This window comes from Dreissena polymorpha, chromosome 16, assembly GCF_020536995.1.
Source record: "Dreissena polymorpha isolate Duluth1 chromosome 16, UMN_Dpol_1.0, whole genome shotgun sequence".
Classification (NCBI taxonomy): domain Eukaryota; kingdom Metazoa; phylum Mollusca; class Bivalvia; order Myida; family Dreissenidae; genus Dreissena; species Dreissena polymorpha.
The window spans coordinates 20,672,457-20,691,627 of NC_068370.1; the positions used below are offsets into that span (position 1 = coordinate 20,672,457).

The 19,171-nt window shown below is 36.5% G+C and overlaps 1 protein-coding gene across 2 annotated transcripts; it reads right to left on the minus strand.

The window, feature by feature from the left end:
- Positions 1-1,590: 1,590 nt before the first annotated feature.
- LOC127861954 (thioredoxin-like) lies at positions 1,591-19,059 on the minus strand. Of its 2 annotated transcripts, none has more exons than XM_052400729.1 (5): positions 18,906-19,059; positions 8,824-8,928; positions 6,779-6,838; positions 5,611-5,676; positions 1,591-1,819 (listed from the first exon to the last, which is right to left on the minus strand). In XM_052400729.1, the coding sequence occupies exons 1-5, from the start codon at positions 18,927-18,929 to the stop codon at positions 1,754-1,756; spliced, it is 321 nt and encodes a 106-aa protein (XP_052256689.1). In that variant the 5' UTR covers positions 18,930-19,059; the 3' UTR covers positions 1,591-1,753. The 2 variants fall into 2 exon arrangements, with proteins under 2 accessions (XP_052256689.1, XP_052256691.1); XM_052400731.1 differs by lacking the exon at positions 18,906-19,059 and adding an exon at positions 18,743-18,779.
- Positions 19,060-19,171: the final 112 nt, after the last annotated feature.

The following is a 19,171-nucleotide window of genomic DNA, read 5'->3' on the forward strand; positions in this document are numbered from 1 at the left end:
CTTGAAATGCACTAAGTAACCTCGTGACCTAGTTTTTGACCCGGCATGACCCATATTTGAACTTGACCTACATATCATCTAGACACAACTTCTGACCAAATTTGGTGAAGATCGGATGAATACAATTTGAATTAGAGTCCGGACAAAGTGGCGCCGTTGAAAATGCACTAATTGACCCTATGACCTAGTTTTTGACCCGGCATGACCCATATTCGAACTTGGCCTATATATCAACTAGATGCAACTGCTGACCAAGTTTGGTGAAGATCGGATGAATACAATTTGAAATAGAGTCCGGACAAAGTGGCCCCTTTGAAAATGCACTTATTGACCCTATGACCTAGTTTTTGACCCGGCATGACCCATATTCGAACTTGGCCTAGATATCAACTAGATGCAACTGCTGACCAAGTTTGGTGAAGATCGGATGAATACAATTTGAAATAGAGTCCGGACAAAGTGGCCCCTTTGAAAATGCACTTATTGACCCTATGACCTAGTTTTTGACCCGGCATGACCCATATTCGAACTTGGCCTAGATATCAACTAGATGCAACTGCTGACCAAGTTTGGTGAAGATCGGATGAATACAATTTGAATTAGAGTCCGGACAAAGTGATGCCTTCCGCCCGCCGCCCGCCCGCCGCCCGCCCGCCGCCAAGGGGTTTCACATAATACGTCCCGTATTTTATACGGGCGTATAAAAAGTCTAACGCACGCAAGCATGCATGACGGAAACCACGCAATGACATAAGCTCTTCAGGCCTTCAACAATAAGTTGGACAAATTTTATTTACTCTCAATGGGGTTCTGGCCCTTGATGATATAAAACATCCGTTGAAGTTTCAAAAGGATAGAACTTTATATGTAAACAAACAAGAAATATGTTTGTCGGAAACACTATGTCCCCTTCTGCGCCGCTTTGATTTTTTTTTTTGACCTTTGAACTTGAAAGATGACCTTGACCTTTCACCACTCAAAATTTGCAGCTCCATGAGATACACATGCATGCCAAATATGAAGTTGCTATCTTCAATATTGCAAAAGTTATGGCAAAATGTTTAAGATTTTCATTTTTTTCTCAAAGTTTTTTTTTAAACAATAAAAGTCTCACGCACGCACGGACAACGGAAACCACGCTATGACATAAGCTCTTCAGGCCTTCGGCCAGTAGAGCTAAAAACTGCAGAACAGATTTCAGGTTCATAAACAGCGGCATTTATATCTATTTTTAATTGCATCGATCATCATTTGGTTGCCATATTTATTGTGTATTTCAATAAATTTACAACGATCTCCTATAGTGTGCATTTAACAGTGACCAAACTTAGCCTTGAGATGATAATTATGCTCGCAATTTCAGTTTTGTAATTCGGGAGCTTTTAAATCCCTGCCTAAAAGATTATAAATGCGCAAACCGGAGGCAACACACAAAGGAAAAGCAGTAAGTTTGATAACAGCACACATGGTCGCTTGCATGGTGCTTTGAAATCGAAAAGGGGCATTTTGTGCATTTCAACTTCTGTTATTTCCACCAAGCTCATGCTGCAGGACTATTTTACCATACAAAACAACAAGTCAAGACACAGCACAGTTGTCAACTTGTTTAATTGGTACAAGTATTACACAAAAACATGTGGACATGGTATACTCGACAATTACCTAACAGACAATTGAATAGAAATGAGAAGTTGAAACTCAGTAACTTGTCTCATTTGTAAGGTAGTGTTCTACAACTTGTTTGATGTTAACTTTATGCGTTATACTTCTTAACCAGTTCTGTCAACTTGTCTTTATTTGCCCCGGTGAACTCGTCAATCTGAAATGCAAAGGAGCCCATCGATATCATGGTTCAATTAGTATTCTACCACATTACTTTTTCATTTTTACACTTTTTACCCGTATTTCTGTTGGGAGAAAACATTCCAACAAAATAAAAAAAATCAATTCAAAACATGTTTTGAAAATGACTTCCCAAAGAAGTACCACTAACTTTGAAACACAGAAATATGGAGAACAATATCTATTCACAAAAGGGCCTGAGACCCTAAGGAAGTGAACTTTTTAGCGCAGCTTTTATTATTTTTCCGTTAAAAAATTAGAACGTACATTCTTAGCAAGTTTCATGATGATTGGACAGAAATTTCACTTTTAGAGTTTTTATATGGTAAAACTTCAGCTCTATAAGGAAAACTGCCCAACCGCATAATGGTTATGTTGAATTAAAATCAGGGCAGGGTGACATATTACACCATGGACATAATGTGGATAAACTAATGAGCATCAAATTATGTTACATAACAAATACACAACATCTGCATAAGGGAGAACAATTTGAACAAACTTGGTAGTACATAACAAACAAGAGATGTGTTTGAAACACAATGCCCCCTACTACGCCGCTTTGATTTATTTAATTTTTTTTATCATTTGGCAGGTACAGATAATTTTTACAAAGGAAGTAATATATTTTAAAGGGATATAATAAAAATATTACTTCCCTTGTAAAAATGATCTGTACCTGCCAAATGATAAATAGAAATCTTCCTTTAAAGCTTGTTACTTCCCTTAGATTTTATTTTTTTAAGTTTTGACCTTGAAGGAAGACCTTGACTTTTCACCACTCAAAATGTGCAGCTCCATGAGATACACATGCATGCCAAATATCAAGTTTCTATCTTTAATATTGCATAAGTTATGGCCGATGTTAAAGTTTTCGGACAGACGGACTGACACACAGACAGTTCAAATGCTATATGCCACTCTACCGGGCCATAATAAAAACCTTGCCTTGAGATTTCAGGAGAACATTTTTTCACTTTATTTACATATCAGGGAAACTAAACGAACAAGCCTTGACATTTCAGGACAATATCTTTTTAACAAGAGGCCCATGAGGGCCTGAATCGCTCGCCTGCTATAAACACTATGCAAGTTTGGAAAGAATAAGATGGAAACTGTGTACTTAATCGCGCAAAAAAAGGAGAATTTTCTCAAATACAAGGGGAGATTATTGTGTACTCATTTCTCGAATACTGCTCATATTCAAAAGGGTTCAAGTCCTCATTGATGTAAAGATACTGTGCAAATTTGGAAATAACTGGATGAAAACTGTGGAATTAATTGCGTAAACAAGCGGGATTTCAAACTTTTTTCATATTCAAGGGGAAGTCATTCTGGACTTATTGCTTCGATATTGCTCTTTTTAAAAAAGGTTTTGAGTCCTCATTGATACAAAGACACTGTGCAAGTTTGCCAAGAATTGGATGAAAATTATGGACTTTATCACATACAAAAACTGAATTTTCATTTTTTTCTCAAATTCAAGGGCAGATTCTTCTGGACTTATAACTCCGATATAGCTCATTTTCAATAGGGTTTGACTCATCATTCAGATAAAGACACTGTGCAAGTTTGGAAATAATTGGATGAAAACTGTGGACTTGATTGTGTAAACAAGCCTTTTTTCACAATTTTCTCAAATTCAAGGGGCGATAATTCTGGACCTTTTACTCTGATGTAACCCATTTTCAATAGGTTTCGAGTCCTCATTAATATAAAGACACTGAACAAGTTTGAAAAGAATCGGATGAAAACTGTGGACTTTATCGCGTAAACAAGAAAAAGTCTAACGAACGGACGGACGGAAACCACGCCATGACATAAGCCAGGGCTCGACATTAACTTTTGAAGCCACTTGTCCAGTCGGACAAGTAGACCATAATTTCACTTGTCCTGACCAAAAAGCAACTTGTCCTGACCATTATATCTTATTCTGCTCAGTACTTTGCAAAATAATGAAATAATACAAAATGCTCAAATCATAAAGACTTGAATCGTTCAAAATACATGTAAACATAAATGTAGGCAATTTCAATACAAAAAGTACTGACTATAATAACAGGAAAACTCAAGATTATTGATTTTTAAACATTATACAAAGCCATAATAACCGACAAAAACTTGTGTGTTGCCAACATCAAACAGAAAATGTTAAAAGTGATGTATATGTACAGTACTTAACTGATATTTAAAAAAAAAACAAGATGCGTTTGTGAAACACAATGTCCCCCTATATGATGTTTGACCTTGAAGGATGACCTTGACCTTGTGAAGATTGACCTTGACCTTTCACCACTCAAAATGTGCAGCTCCATGAGATACACATGCATGCCAAATATCAAGTTGCTATCTTCAATATTGCAAAAGAATTCATAAAATAAGCGATTTGGGCCACATATATTTGACCTCTGACCTTAAAGGATGACCTTGACCTTTCACCACTCAAAATGTGCAGCTCCATGAGATACACATGCATGCCAAATATCAAGTTGCTATCTTCAATATTGCAAAAGTATTCATAAAATGAGCTATTTTGGCCACATATATTTGACCTCTGACCTTGAAGGATGACCTTGACCTTTCACCACTCAAAATGTGAAGCTTCATGAGATACATATGCATGCCAAATATGAAGTTGCTATCTTCAATATAGCAAAAGTTATTGCAAAATGTTAAAGTTGGCGCAAACAGACAGACAGACCAACGGACCAACAGACCAACAGACAGACAGGGCAAAAACAATATGTCCCCCACTACTATAGTGGGGGACATAAATCATTCCATACATAGAGAGGACGTCACTACGTTAATTGTCTGTAAGATGGGTGTGTACCGGTGTCGTAAAATGCACATATTCTTTACAAGGGAGAATATTCTTGTTATCTTGGCAAAGAAAAAAATGTTAAGGGTTGCTTCCCTTGTGAACAGTACAGTGTATTTGTATATGTATCACATGGAACTATTGGAATATCTCGGGCTTCGACGATTAAACGTATACAAAATATACTCGGAAAAGTTGAGTGATATCTCCACAGAAATAATGAATGGCTTTAAAGGCATTTTTCTAAGTTATACAATTATAATGACCACTTGTCCCGTCGGACTAGCAAATTCTTTATTTACTTGTCCGGACTAACAATTTGGTTGTCCCTGACAGTCGGACTACCTTTAATGTTGTGCCCTGCATAAGCTCTTCCGGCCTTCGGCCAGTAGAGCTAAAAATATACCAAACTTTATTCCATAAGGGTTCAGAGGAGATATTTCACGATATAAATATAAGGGAATCATTTTACCCCCAGCAGGCCAATTTCGACACCAGGATTATGATATGAACACATCTGGTTGAGGACAATCATATGATAAAACATACAAAATGGGCAATATCATTTCAGAGATGTTTGTTTAAGTTGGATAAATCATGTGAGCGACACTAGGGTGTGGCCATTTTTCGACCTCAAGAACAAGCTTAGTAGAGGTCAATAAGATAATGTTAAAACGCCAAATATTAAAACCCTGACCCCATAATTTCAGATTTGAAACAACCTGAAAAGTGTGTCACCCAATGATCATTTTTGTGAGGTTTCAATCAACTCTTTCTAGGGATTTAGGAAGAGAAGTTTTTAGAAGAAAAGTGTATGTATGTATGTGTGCACACACACACACACACACACACAATATCCTTGAAGCTCCCCATGAGTGTAAAGGTAGTGTAATATAAGTACTATAAGTGTTATTGTTGCTGTGAAGGTCAGACAAAAAGCAACATACCTTCTGGCCATTCCTGTAGAATTTGAACGTGGGCATGGCTGAGATTCCCTGCTCACTGGCAATGTCCTGTGAAGATAAACACACAATGACAACTCTCTTTACACAGCAGCTAATGGCTGGCAATGGCCAGTGAAGATATACAAAATGACAACACTCCATACACAGCAGCTAAGTCTGTTTAAAATAAACATTTTGGACAAAAGAACAAATAATCCAGGATGTCAATTGAAGTACAAGCCTGCTTTATGATACAAGCATTTTACCATTTTCTCACTTTTAACTTTTGCAGATAATCAGCCTTACATCATTGGGATGCAACTTTTACCAAAAAGCTCAATCAGTAATAAATTGTACAAGTATATGGTAAAAATTAAGTTAAATTGCATAGTTTTTGTCTACAATGTACACTAAGAAACATTTGACGAGAATTTAACTAGAATACATAACAAGAGCACCGCATAACGGGTGCAAACGCTCGGCTGCCGGTGCAGTTTTTAATAAATGAAAGCTTGTTAGATTTTTTTTTTAATGGTCACAGTGACCTTGTCCTAGTGACCCAAAAATGGGTGTGGCGTGTAGAACTCATCACGGTGCATCTACATATGAAGTTTTAAAGTTTTAGGTGGAAGCACTTTGATTTTAGCGCAAAATGTCAAGGTTTTAGCACGATGCCGGCAGACGGCGAACTGGCTATGATAATACCTCGGGTTATCTCCGAAAACAGCCGTCCTAAAAAAAACTATGAAATTTAGTATTTTTACCCCTGACATTTTCAAAGATGTAAAACCTGCTTAAGTAAAACCTTAAATACTTTACAATATTCAATAAAAACAACTTTTTTGTACATAAGGCACAAAACCTTACAACAAAATTCACAAATGTATGGCCTTTTCACACAGTATTTCATGATTAAAGTTTTTTGCAAACAAAGTCTCTCCAGAATGGTAAAATTCCAACCATCGAATAAAGACTACATCCCCTAAGACACATATCTCAATAAATGTCATTCCAATATTGGTAACATCATGTAATCTCTAAATACGGTTTTCACATGCTACTTTTCCCCCTTTTTTCAATCTAGGGCCCCTTCTCCAGAGCCTAACATAACCCCTGGGAATACATGTCATGCTGCAGTACATGTCTACCGAGAACAACGTTCAGCACTTACCTCACACTGATCAACATCCACCTTCCAAAACAGTACATTGGTGCAATCCTGGGATAATTGCTGAAAAAGACAGTACTACTTCTATAACTCACACTTTCATGTGCAATTAATATTATTAATAATATAAGACTCATACAATAGAATATTTAAAGAGTAAACCACCAGCCAATTCTAACCTGTAGTGCATAGTATTACATGAAAGTACACAATTTTAGTTTCAATAAATAATATATATATGGCTAAAAGAGTTCTTCGATTTCTCAGGAAGTTCCTGATTTTTCAAGCCCAGGTTGTTGATTTCCAAGAAAGTTCTGAATCATATTACTACTTGAATCAATATCCGTGGTCAATCTAGGGGCAAGTTTAACAGCTGTTTAAAATATCAGTTATAATAATTTCCCTTGTCTGCAACTTATGTCTAGTTTCAATGCGTCTTTTATTAAGAAATTCCATTTTAAGATATCCTGCGCTTAACTAATGGAGATAAAGTTGGATCCTTAAAGGAAACATCAAATAACTTTGAGTGAAAATAAATATAACTGGAAGTGGCTGTTTGAAGTTTTATTCCGATGGGGATATATAGTGTCTGCTTGAGGAAACAGGAAAGGCTTATTGTTAGTAATATGATTAACTTCTCAATTATGTTAAGTGTTTGTTGTTACTTATCTTTATATTCATTTCTGAACTTGATTTTTTCAAATTTGGCTTCTAATGTCCGGGAACTTGTGAGAGCCTTTGGCCCAATGGCCAGGCCATTGCCCTGACCTGACCTAGGGCCTTAAAGACCCCAGGTTGATTTTTTTCATGATTGTTTAACCTTCCTCACTTTTAGCCATGTATATAAATGCAGAGATTTTACAAAAGTTAATAAATTGCGTTTTTTCCCTCCAAAACACATGACAGAATAATCCATGCTTGTTGTATATTTCAGTGAACATCTAGTAAAACCACTACCTGTTTGAATCCTGACAAATGTCCTAATCGGGGATTTACAAGACTTTATTTTCTTCGTCAAATACCCCTCATTATCGAGTCAGGACCTTTCGTAATATTAAAGAAGCATTCAAATTCATGTGTGATATGTTTATACAGTCCAGTGCTAAAGTAAATTTTATCACATATAATACAAACAATATTATACAAGGGACAAAATTGTCACAAAACCAGGTTTTCATTGTGAAAAAAAAATCTGATAAAGGGAGAAAACTCAAACTGAACTTTTGAAATGAACAAACAAAATTAACCCCCTTTTTAATTTTTTTTTTGAAAAAAAAATCTATTTTTAGTCGTGGCGACCTTGACATTGGAGATATTGACGTGATTCTTTTGTGTGACACACCGTCCCATGATGGTGAACAAATGTGCCAAATGATTTTAAAATCTCACAATGAATGACATAGTTATGGCCAGGACAAGCTCATTTATGGCCATTTTTGACCTTTGAACTCAAAGTGTGACCTTGACCTTGGAGATATCGACGTAATTATTTCGCGCGACACACCGTCCAATGATGGTGAACAAATGTGCCAAATGATTTTAAAATCTGACAATGAACGACATAGTTATGGCCTGGACAAGCTTGTTCCGCCAGCCCGCCAGCCAGCCCGCCCGCATTCGCCAATCTAATAACCAGTTTTTTCCTTCGGAAAACCTGGTTAAAAATAATGATTTCTACAAATATCTTATAAATACAAAACATAAAAAGATTACCAGGATGGCCTTTGAGGCCTCACCTGAATTCAATGTACACTAAGTGTTGAAGACTTTACATAGCGACATACTATTGTACCCCGCTTGATCAGATTCAAACTCAACTTTGATATTGTAAAAATATATAAAAACAGGACACTGAACAAAGTTCAAAGTAGCTCACCTTAAGCACTTTGTGCTCAGGTGAGCTTAAAATGTGGATACAAATGAAGGCAATACAAACAAACAAAACCTTGTATTTATGTAAAGGACCCCAAATATCAACCATCTTAGTCATGGGGACATGCAAAATGAAATATTGATGTTACAGTTAACACTAGTCTAATAATGCCCACCTCAAAGAGTGGTTTGATCATCTGGCAAGGTCCACACCAGGTTGCAGTGAAATCAACGGCCACAACCTTGCCTCCTGCATCTTTCATCCTGGCATCCCAGTCAGCCTACAAACAAAACATTTAAAGTTAAAACAGTCTTGTGTGGATCCTTCAGAATGTAACAATGTACAGGGTAAAGCAAATACTCTTGTTTGAGAATCTTTAAGAAAGTTGAGTTGATGATAAATATCTCTAAACAACAAGCAAATTCGTTGAATTTATATCCCCCGCCAATATGCTTCTGGACACTCATACCAAGTTTCAATAAAATCCGCCAAAGCACTTCCAAGACAGGGTTTTTTCAGCATTGTCTGTGCCTCCGGAAAACGGAGGCATTCCCAAAGCAAACGGACCCGATCCCAAACCGAAATTATTAATTTTATAAATTTATTTTTGGAGGGAAGTGTCTTATGACTTATGATTAATAGATTTTTAATGTTCCAACTCGTCCAGCTGATGTGTATCATACCAATAAGCACTGCTGTGGTTGAGCGAGGATTCAACACCATGAACCTGCTGTGCTCCCCATTACGCAGCACATTCACACAAACCAAACTTACTCATTAAACTTACATGTACATGTACCTGCATTGAAGGTCTAGACCTGAATGACAAAACATTTGAGGAGCTGTGTGATGCTTTCAAAAACAGAAAGCAGAGAAAAACAAGCAAATTTGTTGAATTGATATCCCCCGCCAATATGCTTCTGGACACAAAAGTGTTATATTTGACACTCAAAAAAGCATTTTTTCGAGATACAAAGGGCCATAACTCCATTATTAACAGATGGTGTACAATGCCATTTGGCGTGCATCATCCTCTTATTGATATACATACCCATACCAAGTTTCAATGAAATCCGATAAAGCACTTTCAAGATATGGCTCCGGACACACAAAAAAAGCATTTTTTTCAAGATACAAATGGCCATAACTCCGTTATTAACAGATGGTTACAATGCCATTTGGCGTGCATCATTCTCTTCTCCATATATATACTCATACCAAGTTTCAATTAAATCCGCCAAAGCACTTCCAAGATATGGCTCCGAAAGGACGGAAAGACGGACAGACAGAAGCACGGACAAACGGATGGATGGACAGACAACGCAAAAACAAAATCCCTCCGCCCATGGCAGGGGATAACAACACACCACAACAATGACTCTTGATTTTATGACATTATGAGGTCTCTGCATTTTTAGCTCAATTATTTTATCAAGGGTAATGAAAACACACCGAGCTGTACTTGCTTTCGTCAGGAAACAATGTATAATCAGTGGTATAATTGATGGGTTTTTATGCCCCACTTCAAAGAAGGCAGCATATAGAAGTCTGTCAAAGCAATGTTTCCGTGATCTTTTTTTGGCACTGCATAGTGTCTCAGTTGACCCCTGAGGGACTGGCGTTCAACACTGTGGAACACCTCATACTGATGAAACTCCATGAAGTTGATGTGAAGGCAGAGCTCCAGATAAGGGTCGTATTTTCGTAATTACGAATTATTTTCAAGTCCGTTACGTATTTATTTTTAAATCTTGTCGTACCATGAAGAATTACAAAATCAAGTTACGAATATTATTTTTACATCGGTTCGTATCGATTTGTATTGAGTTCTTTTCGCGTATAAAAGATCTTTGCGGTGCTTATATAGAATGGTTATCGGGTTTGTTTAACAAAGCGCATTTTTTTCCAATAAAAGCGGCGTATACAGTCTATCTGTCAAAAAACAATGGCGGCGCCCAGAGAGCGTCCTAAAAAACTGCAAAGCTCCAAAAACACGCTTTTAACATATTGTACGCAAAGTGAGCCGAAGTTAAATGTTTAGAAAGACATTATAGAAAAGATCTTATACGATGTTGTATGTTCAGTAGAAGACACAGTCGGAAAAGCTAAACAAAAACGCGACACGACGGGTCCAAACTTAAACACAAAAAAAACATTGAACAAGTGGAAGGGACAAGTCCCGTGGCTAATCGTTGAAAAGATTGAAAGAGAGACCTGTTTTAATTGTGAAATATGTAAAAATTAATCTAAGGCATGCAATCTAAGCACAGTTTGGGCATTTAAAGGTATTTAAAAAATAAAATGGTAAAATACTGAAAAGAAACTGTTGAACTCTTATAAATAAAGTTGCTAGTATGTTTACTTTGATTTTTTTGCATGAAAATAACCATTATTATTTATTTTTAGGTCATTTAGAGAAAATAAGAATTATTTTCCAAATTTACTAGTAACGTTAAGAATAAAATTTCAGAGTTAAGTTTTCTTTTTGAAAATCTGGTAGTAATTTAAGAATTTCACAAAACCTTATCTGGAGCTCTGTGTGAAGGGGAGAATTGAAATTCAATTCCCTAGAAGACACAAGGTAGACACACAGTAGAAAGGCTGGTAGAGAAGTTACCCACTTGTCACAATGTCAGCCTTCAGTGCTTTAGCCGGTATGCTGCCAGGTCCTGAGTGAAGACTTTCGGTTCTTCAATTTTTCAATGGCACTGTGTATCTCTTCCTTCATGGGTGACCAGCAATTGATTGGCAGATTGCTTGTAGCTGGCAGTACCTAAAATGAGTTTGCAAGAGCTGGCTTGTTGAGCAGCTCCTAAAATTGCTCGATCAATCTCTTCTGCCTTTTGTCATGTGCTATCACTCCTCCATTGTTATCCCTTACTGGACTCTCTGTTGCTTGGCATACTTTCCTGTTATACTCTTGGTGATGGAGTACAGGTCATTGGTTCTGCTGAGCTGCCTCTTCTGTTTCTGTTGCCAGCATCTCTTCTCTAGGTAGTTCAGGTTGTCTGCCCTTATACTTTGCTTTATGTTTGCTTCTGTGTACTGTTCTCTCTGTTGTTTTTTTTTGCATTTTTTGTTGAAACTTGATTTCTTTTCTCTTCTTTCTTAAACTTTCTGTAGTATCTGTGCTTATATCCACTCCTTGTGGGTGTACCCTTGTGCAGTGCTCCAGCTAGGATTTGAAAAGGGCAGGGGGCTACTTTGTCAAAAGGACACCTTCAAAGTGCAGTATTTTGTCAAAAGGTCACTTTTGAGCGCGCTGGCATATCTGGAATGCTCCCTGTTGCATATTAATTTTTATGTTATTAATAATTGTTAGAATATATTGTTCCCATTATTATTAAAACATGCAAATAAAATGTCTACAATGAGGAATAAACTACATTTGTAATAACAATGTAATCAAAGATTGATAAATTATCATATGTCCAAAAGAACAACCTTTTATTTCTTTATTTATTTTTTATAAATAAAAGGGCAAGGCGGAGACTCGGAAGGGCAGGGCAGGGCTTCAGAGGGGTAGGGCGCCTTTCTATTTAGGCCTAGCTGGAGCACTGCCTTGTGGGTGTTGGGGCTCAGTACTTCTTGGCATGCTGAGATAACTAATTATTTCTGCCACTTCTGCTCTTTTGTCTCTTTTTCAAGCAGCTCCTCTAGTACAGAATGTTCTCCCACTCGCATCCCAAGCAAAGTCAGGAAAGCCCCATCACCGTTATTAACCAATGAGAGCACAGCTATGTTTAAAATTATTTCTGGTAAAAAATGGTGTAGAAAGTATGAAAACATACAACGTTGAATAGTTGGAAAGCTGATTCTCGCAAAAAGATAGATTTCTCGCAACATTTTCTAAGAATCAGGAGTGAGTGAAAGTGTTTTATTTTTGGAAAATCAACCAAATTACCGTCATAACTCAAGTTTACAGACACTCTTTTTTTAGCAAAAATAATTATTTTTAGTGACTCTTAATTTGACTGCTGAAAATTTGAAGACTCGTGCTTTGGGACTCCTATTTTTCATTTTGGACTCTTACTTTTTTCACGTTAGGAGTCTAAGGACTCCTGTTTTAATATCCTAGTGAAACCCCTGCAATCCACTATCAAACAAAACCTGTAAAGCAACCTCCTATTTAAACTCAAGCTAACACAATTTGTTTCCTCACACCTGTTTAAAATCCGATTAATCAAATGCATTAATGTTTCTAAATTGTCTGATAGTTCTCAACTTCTCACATCCCATTCTCTACAGAGCTAAACATTAATGCTTTATCTGACAGTATGAGCATGCTTCAAGTAGTGTAGTAGTGATTAATGCCATTTGAAATGGTCACTTGCTGATATGTTACAAATTTAAAGTTTTAACTTCTAGAAACTTGCCCCAACTCGGCATTCACATCAAAGACCTTTGATGTCTGCGGACACAATTCACAACTTGCAGTTTTTTTAGTATAGGTTTAATTGATGTTATCCTTAACACAAATGTGATTGTCAAAGACTTTTGTGTTTAATTATTGAAAGGTAATAATAATGCTTTGTTTACAAAAAAAGTATGTATACAAGTGGGGTAAATACATTTAGCAGTTTTATGCACACTTGCCATTAAAGAGTTATTTTATTTTTTTTCTGCAGGATTGTTGATTTAAGTAACAATAAATAGAACAGATTCCTAATTTACATTTTATATTTGTTTTTTTTTATAATGAAACCAACAATTATATTATGTATTATTATCCCCACTCTTTTCGGAAAAAAAAGGGGACTATGTGCTTATCTCCGCCGTCTGTCCTGGCCACTATCTCCTCCTACACTATTAGCACCAGAACCTTGAAACTTTATTATAATACACACATGGTAGCTAAGAGTAGTGCTGCAACAATACGCCAAAAAGCGTATTGCGATATATTGTCAGCTCAAAAACCCGTATTGCAATATATCGCAATATATTGCTTACTTGTACCAAAATTATAACTCGCCAATTACCCGATAATCCCGTATATTCCAGTTTTAAAGCAAATTCTGGTAAATGTTTACTATAAAAATGCTCAAGAATAACACAAAACACAAACATTCACCAATTTTCTTAAATATCAAATACATTTTGGCATTTGTTACTATTTAAAGATGTGATGAAATAACTTCCAATCGGGTGTTTTTTTCCCACTGAACACGCGTAAATCGCCTGACGTGATGTTCCCGTTTTATACAACACAAATACACCCACACTTTGCACGCGACGTTCTACATGTCTGTATAATTTTTGCGCGCTTTTGCTTTTTATTGAGAAAAAGAATAAAGCACTTTTTTTTATTGTCGGGTTAGCATTACATTTCGGAAGCATGTTTCCGAAATTCGGATTACAAATTTAATAATGCTCATTTCAGAATCGAACGAAACATTTAGTTGTGCGTAATTAATTCAACGATAATTCGTTTAAAAGCATAGAATGAATGCTCCCATGTAACAACGCTACTCTGTATAATAGACTTTTTAGAATGCCATTTGTACGTAACAATTTATTTTTACAAAATACCGCTTTGTTTTGTTTACCTTGATATCATTATTTTGGATGGCTTTTCTGAACGAAATGTAGATGCATGTTTGTAAAATTTTCGTACCGGTATGACGAAAATCGTATCGCAATACAATATGCGGATTGCATATTGCGATATATACCGATATACCGGTATATTGTTGCAGCACTAGCTAAGAGCTTAAGTGCGACGGTGACGGCAACAGAATTTTGATCTGACCCCTGGGTCAAAAGTTATGAGGCTTGGGTTGGGGCAGGGTCAGAAATTTTCCTGTGACTGCGATTCGAAAAAGACTCACAACTACTGTGTCCCTTCAGATATTGCTTTCATATTTGGTAAGCATGTGTATCTGGACAACACCTTTCCATGCACATACAATTTTTTACCCCTGTGACCTTGAACTTGAGGTCAGCATTCAGGTTTCAAAATCTGCAACAGCGATTCGAAAAAGGCTCATACCTACTGTGTCCCTTCAGATATTGCTTTCATATTTGGTGCACATGTGTATCTGGACAACACCATTCCATGCGCATACAATTTTTTACCCATGTGACTAGGGCCCTCATTTGGTCATTTTTGGGGTCAAAATTCGGCCCCATTCTCCCCTTAAAATAGTATACTTTTTTCCCCTATTTCAGCTAAAAATTCACCCCTCCATAAAAAAAAAAAATATATTTTTTTTTTTACTTTTATACCGAAGTTGCCAGCTGGTATTGTGCTATTAACATTTGATTAAATGTATATTTTTGTAAATTACATTAAAATATAGCAATTTTAAGTGTTGAATGGTTGGTGAAAAGATCTTATAAAATTCCCTTTTTCGCCAAAAACGATGCGAAATTCCCCCATTTAACGGCCCCCGCCGCAATCCCCTAAAGTGTAGCAAGGGCCCTGGACCTTTACCTTGAGCTTGAGGTCAGCCTTCAGGTTTTCGAAATCTGCGACCGCGATTCCAAAAAGGCTCATAACTACTGTGTCCCTTCAGATAATTGCTTTCATATTTGGTATGCATGTGTATCTGGACAACCCCTTTCCATGCGCATACAATTTTTGACCCCTGTGACCTTGAACTTGAGGTCAGCATTCAGGTTTCGAAATCTGCGACAGCGATTCAAAAAAGGCTCATAACTACTGTGTCCCTTCAGATACTGCTTTCATATTTGGTACACATGTGTATCTGGACAAGACCTTTCCATGTGCACAACATTTTTGACCCATGACCTTGACCTTGGGTCCGCATTCAGATTTTGAAATCAATTATGTGGTTATCTCCGCCGTCTGTCCGTCCTGGCCACTATGTCATCCTACACTATAAGCGCTAGAACCTTGAAACTTACACACGTGGTAGCTATGAGCATGTGTGAGACAGTGCACTATTTGGAATTTTGATCTGACCCCTGGGTCAAAAGTTATGGGGGTTGGGGTGGGTCAGAGATTTTCACTCATTTTTTAGGTTATTTTACATTAACTTCTTCATTTCTAGACTGATTTACTTCAAATTGATACTGACCATCTCTTATGACAATACGGTAAATCTCAACTATGCATGGCCCCATTACCAACCCTGGGGCACCCCTGGGTCAAACATGGGCGTGGGGATACACGTCGGCCTCTGCTGCGCCATTTCTAGTTTCATATTCATTCTTTATTTGAATGAATTTTCTTACTGAAAATTTGAAAACGTGTGTAATATTAATTGGGACTCCTATTTCTTCCTTTCGGACTCCTACTTTTTCAAGTAGTCCAAAGACTGTTTTAAAATCCTAGTGAGACCCAGGGGTTTTTCAGCACTGTCTGCGCCTCCGGAAAACAGAGGCATTCCCAATGCAAACGGACCTGATCCCAAACCGAAATTATAACAAAAATTCCCAATTTCCAAAAAAAAAAAAAAAATATTTTTTTTTTTAGAAAGAAGTGTCTTATGACTTATGAATATTAGATTATTAATGTTCTTACTCGTCCAGCTGATGTGTATCATACCAACAAGCACTGCGCTGTGGTTGAGCGAGGATTCAGCACCATGAACCTGCTCCCCATTTCACAGCACATTCACACAAAGCAAACTTACTCATCTGATGCTTACCTGCATTTAAGGTAAAAAAAACTAATAAAAACAAAATTATTTGTTAAACCTCTGACTTATTTAAGCATGATAAATTCACAATGTTTTCCCAAAATGAGCAGTTTCATCGAAGCAAAAATTCCCAAAATGGACAATTTTGTCAATAAAAAATTCCCAAGTCAGAAAAACCCCTGGAGACCCCTGCCGGAGTGTGTCCCAGCATTGCTACCTTATTAACTTACTAGACTCACAAAAGTTGGGACGAATTTTGAATTACAGCTGCAATTTCCAGATATTATGTTGTTACTGAAAGATTTTTCTATTCAGTAACAATGTCAGCATCTTTCCAAGTAGCCTGAAAATGTTATGTCATACCCTAACCATCTTGTTTTACTGGTGGCAAAAAGGAATGCTGGTCAGTTCGGCATCTGGTCATTTCGGACTTTAGTCACTTCGGCGCTCGGTAGTTATTTTGGCACTTGAAGTTGGATGTTTCGGCACTTATAGTTAGACACTTCGGCACTTAGTTTGTTTTAAAAAAATACATAGGTTTACAATAAATTAAATGCATATATCGGTAAATTAATATATTTCAACATAAATTGTATTGTAATCTCAATGCCTTCTATGGAGTTATTTGATCTCAAAATTGAAAATTAATGAGAAATGGAAATGAATAATATTTAAATCTAAATATAAACCTTTGCAAACCTCATAGTAATTATTTAAATGAGCAACATTTTTTAAAATAAATAATGAATTTAATGAATTTATTGTTAATATATATTTCAACGTGTATCGCATTGTCATCGACACTTACGCTGTGACACTAACTTCATTTTTTATCTAAGTAATTAATATTTATTATTGATATAATTATTAGGAACATCAAATTTTTTATTTCAAATCAATAAAGCATTTTCGATCGATGCATAAAAACAGGTTTCTCAATAACTTTTGAGCCAACAGGCCAAAATGTGAAACCATCAGGCCATCTAGGGGGGTCCCGGGGCATGCTCCCCCAGAATTTTTTTTAATTGAGCACTTGATTTCCTGCATTTTGGGGCATTTTATGGCTATTTTAATGGTCAATGAGGCACTTAAATTTGAGCATTTTTTGTGTGCATTTTATGAATTTTAGCTTTTTTAACATAAAAAAGATAAATGAAAAAAGCTCTTGGATTGGGAATGGGGCCGAAATTCGGCCCTACAGGAATGGGCAGAAAAGGCCTGATCGTCCGTCTACCATGCACATTTTGCTTGACACTTCTAGTTTGAAACGTAACTGAATTAAAACAAACTTTCACAACAACAAAAACTTTGCATTAACACAAAAAACGCAAGCAATCAGGAACAAAAACTCACCATGTGATGAAAATAATGTCAAAATATTTGACTAATTTTTTACCAATTCCAATATGCCCTTTTCATTGTTTTTGTTGTGGTAATTATAAAACGCTGTCGAATGTAGCTATCCACTCTTATTGCTAACAAGATTTATGACATTTTAGTTACCGGGAATGAAATGTTAGACTGAACCGCGTGTCTAATGATACAACTTAAGGGTCATTATTATGTCTTGAAAATTCAAACCAGTCAAAAAACGCGCGTTAAGGGAGATAATCAAGCGACGTCTTTGCTTAATAGCAAAAAAGGAGCAAAATTAACGAAAAGACACGCAAATTCCGAAAAATCAAATGCCGATTTTCCGAATCTGAGCAATTTTCAACCAGCCAAAATCTGATTTCAAACGGCTGATTTGGCCGGCGGCCGGCTCTTATCGAGGACCCTGTAAAAATATCACAAATTACGTTTACATGTATATGATTTTTAATATTGGAAATCTAGCAGAAGCTTCAATTACGAAATGTGAAAGAAAGAATCCGTTCAAATAATTACAATTTTACTAATTAAATGCTTTTTAGCCTTATATACCATTTTAATAGTCAATTTATTTAAGTGCAAATATCTGATTCTACCAAACTCTTTTATGGATCCATTAACTAGCTTTTTAATTAATTGCTCTTAAACGTTGATCTGACCAACTGAGGAAAAGTACATCACTTGTGGCAAACGCGTTGTGTGTGTATATACTTTGCAAACTGATTGAACATAAATTAAATATGTGATAATATACCAGGCAGCCGAAGTGACTAACTGTGAATGCCGAACTGGTCAAACCCGAGTGCCAAAGTGGCAAGCGCCACCTTGTATTACATTATGATTAAGGTGTAGCTCAATATTACCAGAAAAGAGTAAATTTTATGAAAATAATGTTGCATTTTATGCAAACATACACATTTTTTTTCTACATCTGCGAAATTTTAGGGATCAGATTTGACCTCACTAAAATGGTGACCACAACTTCATGAATCCTAAATATTTTTTTGCCAAGATAAGATACAGTCTTGATTTGAATAAAATTACTTTTCAATAAAACAAAACCCCTTTCCGATGATGTATAACACTTGATAGTTTGATGAAAGAGAAAATTTGACCTGCCTTTGTTATATTGAGTCATATTCGGGTGTGGTCACTCTTGACTTGAGAAGTTGAGTTGTGCGGGGAAGCCGGAGTATCCGGAGGAAACCCCACCTGTCCGGTATGGTTACCACCAACCTTAAAGAGCAATACACTACAATTAATATCAGACAAACGGTTATACCTTGCCTGTTATCGCAATAACCATCTTATCGTTTTTGCAAAACTAACACGTTGATTGCCGCACAAGAAACCGGTTTGATTTCGAAATACCCCAAAAACTGCAACGTAATATAGGGGTGTGTTTTTTTAAATCTCGATGCAGAGTTGTCATTCCATGGTTTGAAATCCTGATTTTCTGGTTCCCGATTTAACTGACTGTCCACGATAGCATGCAACATATCTAGTTAGCTCTGCTCATAATTTACGGATATTCTAAGAAATGACAGA